We start from the raw sequence: 11,070 nt of genomic DNA on the forward strand, positions 1-11,070 counted from the left end.
CAGGGACCTGGGAAGACAGCTCAGCGTGGTCAGCATGGCACTCGGCCTCAGTGATGGTTTTCTCCAGAGTAGCCGTCATCCGTGTGCCCGGGTTCATTGAGTTAGGGCTTTGCATCCTGAGTAGAAAGTGTCGCTCTGACGGTCTTAAATGATTCGAATCCCTGTAAGGAACTGTTTCTCTTGTGACTTGCATGAACTCCTAGCCATACTTTATGCCATTTTGACCTCAGATTTAAGTCAGAATAGACTGACCAAGATCAGAATTTTAGAACTAAGACAGGAGAAATCATATTTTGATTTAAACAAGGAGAGTTGTGGTGTTTTGTTTTTTTTAACTCTGTGCTTTTGAAAGCAGTCATGCTGTTTGTAATGCCTGACCATTTGTGTTCGCTCAGTTGCTTCAGTAGTATCTGACTCTCTGCCACCTTGTAGACGACAGCCCACCAGGCTCTCTGTCCCTGGGATTCTCCCGGCAAGAATACTGGAGTGGATTGACATGCCCTCCTCCAGAATATCTGGCCATATCTATAGATATTACTCTGCTCCTCAGTTTCTGAGCCAGATTAGATCTTAAGTTTCAAATTACCAAGTATCATTTACTGCAACCAAATTATTTTTTCAAATAAAATTTTTAAGTCATTTTGAGTAGATGTTGTGAAGCCTTCCATTAGTTTGCGTAAGAAGTTACTTTCCCTTTCTTGTTATTTTCTAAGTTAGTGTTTCTGACAGCATCTTTTATTTTGGGAAAGGATGAAATGACCCAAAAGGTTTAAGTCACTGAAAATACAAACAACATTATGTATTTTTTCCTTCAATTTAGCTGTTGAAAAAATCAGGGAAATTCTAGATAATGATACTTGTCAGAGAATACCATCTCAAAATTTAAACTTATTCATATTTATTATGATGGAAATAAATTGAAATATCATCCCTATAAAATAAATATGTTTATATGTGCTATAAATATTTATCTATACCCTTAAAGCTTGTTTTAAATGTAATCTTGGACCAAAAGTGTATGGTGTGATTATCTGGTTCCTTAAGGGTAATTTTCTTTGAATCCCCTCCTTTCCCTTTGCTTATTAGCGGCACCAAATTTTTTCTAACAAATTAAATATGTATTTTGATTTTTAAATTTTAATTTACAATTCACGAGCAGGTTCAATTACCGGAGAGTTGAAATCTCAAGGTTTAAACACCATTTTAGAAACAGTGATGTGAAAAGGCTTGATGTGACTGTCTGAGTCCCACTGATGCATTTTACGTGCTTTCTGGACCCGTCTGAGTTTCAGGGTCTGCGATGGCTGGCTTTGTTCCAGTGTTCTCTTCCTGAAACTCAGCGTTAAAATTTATGAAAAGCAACAAATTGTTTCCACTCCAAGTTTTTCAGTTTATCTTTCATGAGCCCAGACAAATAGTCACAATCGTATGTTCCCTGCCTTAAAAAGAAGCTCTTTATGTCAACTTGACTGTTCATTTTGCTGTGGTATCCGCCAGGTTGGCGACCATGACATTCAGTCTGGTGGTTTTTGTAAGTTGGTCATGAGCTTGTTAGAAATGATTTAAGGGTATAATATCATTTCTCATGGGCTTTCATAGTAAATAAACCTTTTGATCAGAAACTGCCTGCTGTCTAGATGTGTATTCAAGAGTTGAAGAATTTGTAGCATATCTGAGTGATCGGAGATCCACTGAAAGAGCAGGAAAAGACAAGTGCTTCTCAGTGTCAGCAATTTTGATGCAAACAGCTCTAAAGAAAGCCTTTTAGATTTGAAAGCTGTATCATTCCTAATGTGTCAGTGTCTGTCCAAATATGACAGGAATCTAAAATGGCATGTTAATCCAGCCTTTAACAAATTAGCCTACCAGATCATTAGTGATGCAGAAATTTTATTTAACTGTGAAATTTTTATTAGTCATGATCATTTACTGTCTCTTTCACTAAGTCAGAACTGCTTAGAGAAAGCAGATGAGTTTATGAAGATTTCTGCTACAGATTTCCAACAGCTTTAGGTATAAGAGGAAGTTTTCATGAAGAAGAATCAGAGTTTATTAAATTTTCTTTAGGATCATGTTACCTCCTGGAAGCCCCAGGAGACTGGATCAGTGCTTATTTTCATGGCTGTGTTTAATCTCTAGAAACATTTTTCAATTACTTCCTTACTAATGTTGTTTCTGTCGTAAGAGAGAAAAATCATTTTTAGAAGAAAGATTCCGGATTACACGTGATAACCTTCGTCATCTTTTTTCACCCTATTTCCTCTGGGCTAAATCAGCATGCAGCCGTCTAACGCAGATCATGACAAACCCCTCTCAGATTTTACTAATCGCTGCGAACTAAGCAAGAAGTTAGAGTTGGTTGCTTATAGCAGATCGCACTTCGTGCCTTGGTTGAGATTTACTCTGGACAATTAGAGTGTCTTCTTTCTTCCCCTTCCCAGTTTGGAGACTCCCAGCAACTCCGGCTCGTACGTATCCTGCGCAGCACCGTGATGGTTCGTGTTGGAGGTGGATGGATGGCGCTCGATGAGTTCCTGGTGAAAAACGACCCTTGCAGGGGTAAGGAGATGCTTACCGTCAGGGCAGTAACCCCGTGCAAGTATGTCCATCTTGTGTTATTTTCCAGCATCAAAAACATACTGGGGTGTACCCCTGAAACTATCACAGTGTTGTTAATCAGCTATGCTCCAGTATATCAAGTAAAACTATACTCCAGTATATAAAATAAAACATTTTTTTAAAAGTTAGCTAAAAATAACTTACTGAGGCTCATTTTGGTCATATATTATTGGGTTGGCTAAAAAGTTCACTTGGGTTTTCCCATAAGACGTTACAGAAAAACCCAAACGAACTTTTTGGCCAGCCCAATGTGATGAATGTTCACATTGGTCTGTCAGCCTGAAGTTCCCAAAGAACTTGGGGCAGTCATGTAAACTGTGTTCCTCTCTCTCTGTTTTTTTTCCACTTCTCCTGGATAGCTAGCAGACTGGGAGACGGGAAACACTAGAGTGTATTTTTCTGTATGAGACAACCCCCCATCTGCAGTTTTCAAAATGAGCAATTCTACCAGCCAAGGACAGGATTTCCTCTGTCACTGAAAGGCAAAGTAAGAGGAAAGAAAATCGAGTGATGAAGATTGAAGATACTGTACAGGAGAAGTTTGAAAGCAAAAGTTTTTCTGAAATTAGGGGGAGGTGGGGAAAGCAGTATTGAAAAAAACTGTAAAATAATAAGCTCCTGATTTGACTCTGAATTGTGAAATTATAGATCAGCGCCCTGAGAAGATGCACACACACTGCACCATAGCTCTCAGGCGGGTGGGACTGAGCTCAGGCAGCCAGTCCGCGGATCTCCCTGCTGGCCACCGTGGGTGATGTGGGTGATTATGCCTAAAGGAGAGAAATAAGAGCAAAGGCGCCCTTTTGTGTTTTGGAAACAGTGCAGCCTAAGGTAGTGCAGCTCCACTTAAAGAACACGGGAGAAGGCAGAGTGCTCTGTGCGATGCCTGAGAAAGGCAGCTTGCCTGGGGCACGGTCTTCCGGGTGTGTTCTTCCTCCCGAGCCTGCCCTGCGCGTGCGTCTCTTCTGAACGGTGCAGTAAAGGCCCGACCTGAGCAACCTTGGCGTGGTCAACCACTGTGCTGTGTTTCTGCTGCTGCTAACAGTGCTCTCGAATGTGATTGGTATCCTGTGTCATTTCTTCCAGTTCACCATCATGGGAGTAAAATGTTACGCTCGGAATCAAACTCTTCAATCACTACTACTCAGCCTACTATAGGTTGGCGACCCCTCTCTTTGCCTCTCCCCGCTGACCTCTCCTCTTTCCTCCTTTGACATTCTTGCTTTCGTTGTTTGTTTTCAAATAACGCGCTTCATCCATCACGTATGGCTTAACTCACATCCAGCTGAGCTGGTGCTTCCAAATTGAAACTCTCCACGTTGGGCACCCTTCTGGTGTTGCAGACGCAGGGCTTGTGTCCGTGGTCAAACACAGGCCAGCGCCCTACACGCGAGGCTCTGGCGGCGCCTCTTGCGCATGCACACGTGTTGGTCTGAGTGTTGAATCACGGATGACCTCCCAGATCCTGGGGTCTGGCGTTGGTCACTTTGCATGTTGTAAAACTAGGTTTTTAAGGCATAAAATAGAAATACCAGCCTCCTTCTTGAAAGTGAAAAACCCGAAAGTTTATGTGTTGTCATCATGATTAATAACCCATCTCTCATTCTGTATAACTGTTCAATTAATCCTGCTGGTGAAATATTGGTCTCAATCTCCTGACCTGAGTAGTGCCTACAAAAGCCACAGTCCCTGCCTCCCTGGTCCCCTTGGGGTGGGGACGGCATAGGGAAACCGTGCAGGCATCAGTAGTGGGTGGGTTAGCAGTGTTTGAGCATGAGCTTGTCATTTTCATGCTGACTCTCTCTTTAATAGTGGTTCCTCTTGCTGGTGTCTAGTGTTAGAATAAACACACTTTTATTTTTTCTTCCCCCAACTTGTATCCAAAAGGAATGCATTGTAAAGGAATGCATTTGACTTTTTGTGATGCTGGGTTGGAGTTGGCATGGCAAAAAGGTGTTCTTGCAGTCCTCCACGTGGTCTGTGGTGCCTGGTGGCGATGTTTCCCCTCACACGACTGAGCCCCGCTTTTTCTTTTCTCCCTTCCTCTCTCATGTGTGTGCCTTCTCACGTGTTCCACCATCCAGCTAAAGGAAGGACAAACATGGAGCTGCGGGAGAAGTTCATCTTGGCGGATGGAGCCACTCAGGGCATGGCTGCCTTTCGGCCGCGGGGCCGGAGATCCAGGCCCTCGTCCCGGGCAGCCTCGCCCAACCGGTCCACGTCTGTGTCCAGCCAGGCCGGCCAGGCCGCCGCCCCGCAGGTCCCTGCCAGCAGCACACCCAAGGTAGGACTCACTTTCTCCTCCTCTGCACTCCCCGTCTAGAGCAGCAGTCGCAGCCTCTGTGATCTAACGTCTGATGTTCTGAAGTGAAGCTGCTGTAATAATAAATAGAAATAAAGTATGCAGTTCATGTGGGAGAAGGCAGTGGCACCCCACTCCAGTACTCTTGCCTGGAAAAGCCCATGGATGGAGGAGCCTGGTGGGCTGCAGTCCATGGGGCCGCTAAGAGTCGGACATGACTGGAGCAACTTAGCAGCAGCAGCAGCAGCATGCAATTCATGTAATGCTCTTGAATCATCCCCAGACCAGTCCCTGGTGCCAAAAAAGGTTGGGGACTTCTGTGCTAGAGTATGCTTTTCAGTGTTTGGGGTTCCTAGAATTTGCAGGACCAGCTTTCTCCAGATGTGTCCCTTATCACAATATGGAAGATGCAGGATTAAATATATATGTGTGTGTGTGTGTATATATATATATTTTTTTTTGGTATGCCTTTGCCTTGTGGCCCATATAGAGACAATCTGTTTGGAGACTTTGATACCTTTTAGACTGGTTTTTCTTTTTGAAGCTTCATTCATGTTTTTGGTGTGTATGATTTGCCATCAGACCTTTCCATTTGTTTTTAATGATGATCATTCTTACTGCAAAATGAGTGGCTGTGAATCTCTCTTTCCATGGCTTTGCTTTTTATCTGCTGTCCTTCATGTTTGATTTGCCATTGTTCCATACAGATTCTCCATCCTTTAACACGCAATTATGGTAAACCCTGGTTGACAAACAGCAAGGTGTCAACTCCCTGTAAACCAGCTGAGTGCCCTGACTTTCCCGTGTCATCTCCAGAGGTATCGTAAGGCCCCAGATTCCAGCCTAACAGCTACCTTTAACCGACTATCACCTGCTAGCCCTGCCGCACCTTGCCCTTGATAACTGCACTCTGGACAATACTGTGTCTTTTTAAAGACTTCTGTGTAATAAGTCCCAGCCCAGCATTTCTAGGCAGACGTGAGAGTAAGGGGTCAGCAGCACAGACGGCTTGTCGCTCCTTAACCTCACCACCCCTGCGGGCTCTCTTGCTCATACTCACTTGTGCGTTTCTCCCCTGGGAGAGTGAGGTACAGGAGACTATACCCAGACCTGAGTCCAGTTTCTTTCCAAGCTGATGGTGCCTTCTGCTTCTAGATATAATTTCAGCAAGAAGTACTGTAGTCCTTTTTAGGAGAGAGTGAAAGGCAGTGTCGTTTGCAAGAGAATCACTGAAAAGAGTGTGGATCGAGTGTTCTCTCTGGGCAGGGTCCTTCTGACTGTCTGGTACGTTTGCTTCTGTCCAGGAACACTGGGTGGTTGAGGCATAAGCCTTCTAGTTATCAGTGCAGGGGGTTGGGGGCTCAGGTGGGCACAAAGTTCTCTCTCTCTCTCACAAGGTGTGCATCTTTATTGGCCCCAATGGTTGTTGGTCAGTGTGCCCTTTTTTACATGGAATGCTCTATGGGGATAAGATGTTTAGGTGATACAAGATTTGCCAAGATTAACTCCTGTATCAACTGGAAGCCAACCATATTCTTTTAAAGAAACTTCTCTGTAAAATTATAAACATAGGCACGTATTTGACCAGAATCACAAGAATTGGGTGGGGGAGAATCTCTACATAACTCTTCCTGAAACCAAGGAGGCATTTCATATTAAAGGCAAGGACTCTTGGAGGCAAGTAACTTAGTACTCTCGAAAGCCTTTTATGCTTTTCCACAACTCTTTCTTACACATCATTTAACGCTCACAGCCATAGTGAGAGGCAGGCAGAGGGAATATCAACACCCTCCTGATACCAGAATTATGGGAATGGGAATTGCTGATGGAGGTAGAATCGGGCACAAAGCAGACCTCAGCCCCAGCCCCTCGTCCCTCTCCCTTCCCCCGAGGGAGCGATGTGACTTAGTATCGCATATTCTTGTCTCAAGGTGTCACTTCTGATGGATCTGTTATGGCCAGAACTGAAAGCAGAGGAGGGAACCTTATGTGAGACGTTTGTTTTAAATATTTAGGGCTGTGCTACTCTGTTAGTTCAAGTTTTAAAAAAGTGGAAACCCCCCCAAATTAAAGTCTTTAGGTAATAGAAAACTAGGTATGATTTCAAGTAGCCTCATGAGACAAAACAACAGTATCCTTCCGAGGAGGGATCTTTCAGAGGACAGAGTAGCTTTGTGACCATAAAATCAAACGCATCAAGGCACCTGACGAGAGTGCTTTTGCTGTTCTGTGGGAAGGAACTGTGACCTCGCATAATATGTTTCATCACGTGCGAGTCCTCTCTCTTGGGTTGCTGAGATTCTAAGTTAGGGATTTAGCTGGAGCAGAGCTGTCAGAGTTCATTTGGGGAAGTTACTGCCCTCCTCAAGCCCTCCTCTTTAATGATTGTGAAAAAGAGATTAGGGAAGTGTGAGGATTGATTGTGGTTAGATGAGTGATAATATTTTGAACACTCAAGTAATCTATGTATATGAATTCTATTTACATTCTATACTTAAATGTATAGAGAGTATGTAAATGAATTATGAATATCACTAATATTAACAAATTGCAAGTCTGATGTATCAGGAGGTCTTACATATGCTTTATTAAGCATTTAAAAGTATTTGATAAAGGAAAATTAATTTTTAAAAGCACATATAATTATATAGATTTATTTCCTCCAGAAAGCTCCCTGACTGTAAGCTCATCGAGGAATGTGATATCCTTACACTTCTCAGGAGATTTGTTTTTTGGTTTTTTAACTTTGGGAGAATTTTCAAAATGTTGTAGTGATGAAGAAAAAGTGCAGTGATTTTAGACTTATAATAAAAATTTCATAGCTGTGATTGCTTGAATGCTTGTAAGAATTTTAAGACAATCATCCCAAAATGTTGCCTAGGTGTCTTGTTTGTAAGGACCATAGAAGGTGATGGGGCCAAGAGATAAAAGTGACGTCTTACGGATTAATAAAATGTCACTTTTGGGGGCTATTTTGTTTGTTTTAATGATGGCTGTCTAAGCATTTCTTATTTTCTTTCTGTTCTGTTTATTTCTGTCTTGGTCCCTAAAAGCCTTGCAAGCAGCAGATAATCCAAACACAATTTTTCAGAGCCTCATCATCATCTCTCTGTACCATGCAATCACCATCCTCTTTTTGGCTGAACTCTGAACTCTGTGATATTCACTGACTATCTGAGAGATACTAACATACTCACAGTTTGTTGCCTGGGGTAATCTCTATTTTCATATCTTCTCTCCAGCATGGACTCATCTTCTTTAGAGGGTTCCCTCTGAATGCAGGGAGAGAACAAGAAGTTAGTAGGTGGGAACCCAGCGCCTTGTTTAACCGATGGGCTCTCCCTTCCACTTCCCGAGTGTCAGCGGAGGGTTCCCACAGCCTGCGAAGCGGTGTCGGTGGAGGATCATGGGACAAACACAGTGTCTGAAATGTCTTTTCCCTGATTAACCACAGGGGACGCCGATACAGGGAAGCAAGCTCCGACTTCCGGGATACTTGTCAGGGAAAGGCTTCCACTCCGGGGAGGACAGCGGCTTGATCACCACCGCAGCTGCCAGAGTGCGGACCCAGTTTGCCGGTGAGTCTGGGGTGTTTCCTCCCTGATGTGAGCTAAAGGTGAGAGCCCTGTTTCTTCCTAGTCAGGGAAGACGAACCGATGCTGCTACGCGCTTTTGAAATGACAGGTGGTCCCAATCATCCGTTTAAGGTAGGGGATCAATGAGCCAGGGGAATAAGGGACTCAAAAAAATCCCTTTCAGAAAGCACCGAAGAAAGATGAGAGAGTGACTGTGCAATCAAAGAAAAGCTGCAACAGGATCTACCCCTTCAGGCCAGAAGGTCAGGCCTCCTCTGCTGCTCGATAATTGTGCTGGGCTCTGTTTCGGGTGGTTGGAAAAGCCCAACCACTCTGGTTCTGACCCCAGGGTCCTGAGCACAGCAAGCTTCAGTTCACTTCAGTTCACTCAGTTGTGTCCGACTCTTTGCGACCCCATGGACCACAGCACGCCAGGCCTCCCTGTCCATCAGCAACTCCTGGAGTTTACCCAGGAGTTGAGTCGGTGATGCCATCCAACCATCTCATCCTCTGTCGTCCCCTTCTCCTCCCGCCTTCAATCTTTCCCAGCTTCAGGGTTTTCCCAATGAGTCAGTTCTTTGCATGAGGTGGCCAAAGTATTGGAGTTTCAACTTCAACATCAGTCCTTCCAATAAACACCCAGGACTGATCTCCTTTAGGATGGACTGGTTGGATTTCCTTGTGGTTCAAAGGACTCTCAAGAGTCTTTTCCAACACCACAGTTCAAAAGCAGCAGTTCTTTGGCGATCAGCTTTCTTTATAGCAAGGCTGAAGCTTCTTTAAACTTTTACTTAAAGTTTTTGTCTTCCGTTCCGCTCTGCTCTGAATTCCTTATCTGAAGGTAAAGCTTGCACCAAGTGCGTGCTGTGCGTTTGCACTGCACGCATCCCTGGGGCAGACCTGCCACACTTTGGAAAACACAGTCTCCAGTTCAGTATGTCTGATCCTTCCATCTCTGTACAGTCAGCGGAATTCCTGTTTGAGTGGGATGGCTCCCAAGCTCCACTTCATGTGTGTATCCAGCTCGTTGGATATTTCATCCACTTAAGGGTTTCAGCAAGGCCATAAAACCCATAGGTATTGCCTGAGCCCCTCCTGGGTGTCCAGCAGACTGGCTGAGATTAAGTGTGGTGTTGAGCTTCGAGAACCGGTGGCAGTGGGGCGCAGGAGGCCGGATGACCTGTCTCTGCCCTGTCTCTCCTCAGATCCCAGGAGGACGCCGAGCCGACCCGGGAGCCGGGCCGGCAGCAAAGCCGGCAGCCGGGCCAGCAGCCGCCGCGGCAGTGACGCCTCGGACTTCGACATATCGGAGATCCAGTCTGCGTGCTCCGACGTAGAGACTGTCCCCCCAACACACAGGCCTACGCCCCGAGCAGGTTCTCGGCCACCTGGAGCCAAGCCTTCCAAAATCCCCACGCCCCAGAGGAAATCACCTGCCAGCAAATTGGACAAGTCCTCCAAGAGATAGTGCAGTTGGTTCCGCCGCGGCCCTTCCTGAAGCCTTTACTATTTAAGTCTGAAAGATGTAACATATGATGTAGAGATTATTGTGAAATATTGCAAGAGGTGAGTTTAAAAATTCTGCAGATGGCCTTATCTGTGTATTTGTCTTTTTCTTTCCTCTGTATGATTTTGGGTCACATAGTCTGGGGTTGGACTCACACCCTCTGTGAGGCGGGAGAGAGAGTTTGACAGGCACAGAGGTTCCTACACAGAGCACACACGGTACCTGAAGGTAAGTCCACAGCCTCCCGACAGCCAGCCCTTCACTGGGAGCTCACGTGAAGGATACCTCATGACATGTCCCTGCTTCTCTGGAAACCCCGAAAAGCCAAAAGACACCCCCCGAGATGATGTCAGTGTAAACTGCAAGATGAGGGACAGAGAGACAGACACCCCCACCACGGCTCTTACCCTCCTGCCTGACAGGGCGCTCACAGAACGCTCCTCTCCGTGCCGTCCCACGCTCTGAGATCCCGTGACTCTTGTGCACTTCTGTGCCTGTGGCTTCGCCCGAGGCCAGAGGCCACCTGGACCTGAGACGTAGTATCCTGTAAGAGTATCATCATAAGTGCATTCATCTAAATGTGAGGTTTTCTTTTGCTTGAGTGGACAGTAGCACCTGTACCATTGAACTCATTTTGTATCAAAGCAAGTTTGCTTGCAGAAAAGCTATGAAATAAAATATGTCCCTTAACTACATTGCTATGGAATTAATTTTTTTCCCCAGGGAAAAAAAACAAATCCGTGTATTTTTTTATGAGCAAATATCCATTTGGAGTGACCAAAAGAGACTTAAAAATGGGTTTATTTTGATTTTCTCATCTGAAATAATCATGTTCTGGTATTATATCTATATTTAATAAATATATACCTTTTAATTTATTATGTATACTCACATACTATAGAAAGATATTATAGTATGCATTTAATAAAACATTCACTTGAACATATGGAATAACTGATTCTTTAAAGTGAATTTTTTCCATTTATTTGTTTTAAATAAATGTTACATGGATGATATCTCTTCAGTAACAGTGTGATAGGCTAAGTTTGGGGGACAGAAACATAAGG

At 44.5% G+C, this 11,070-nt stretch overlaps 1 protein-coding gene across 23 annotated transcripts in view; it reads left to right on the plus strand.

Moving 5' to 3' along the window:
• The window catches only part of DST (dystonin), a 542,031-nt gene extending 531,333 nt beyond the window's left edge, over positions 1-10,698 (plus strand). For 12 of the 23 annotated variants that reach the window (XM_088831326.1, XM_088831318.1, XM_088831321.1 and 9 more), the window contains 6 exons: positions 2,442-2,559; positions 3,706-3,777; positions 4,704-4,903; positions 5,629-5,739; positions 8,376-8,499; positions 9,702-10,698. In XM_088831326.1, the coding sequence (XP_088687452.1) occupies positions 2,442-2,559; positions 3,706-3,777; positions 4,704-4,903; positions 5,629-5,739; positions 8,376-8,499; positions 9,702-9,964 (888 nt within the window). In that variant the 3' untranslated portion in view covers positions 9,965-10,698. The remainder of the gene's footprint in view (positions 1-2,441; positions 2,560-3,705; positions 3,778-4,703; positions 4,904-5,628; positions 5,740-8,375; positions 8,500-9,701) is intronic. The other 11 variants (XM_088831327.1, XM_088831320.1, XM_055406666.2 and 8 more) reach the window with 2 other exon arrangements.
• The last annotated feature ends 372 nt before the right edge of the window (positions 10,699-11,070 follow it).

The sequence above is a fragment of the Moschus berezovskii genome, chromosome 23, assembly GCF_049115385.1.
Source record: "Moschus berezovskii isolate FMDL1 chromosome 23, NW_MosBer_1.0, whole genome shotgun sequence".
In the NCBI taxonomy this organism is placed as follows: domain Eukaryota; kingdom Metazoa; phylum Chordata; class Mammalia; order Artiodactyla; family Moschidae; genus Moschus; species Moschus berezovskii.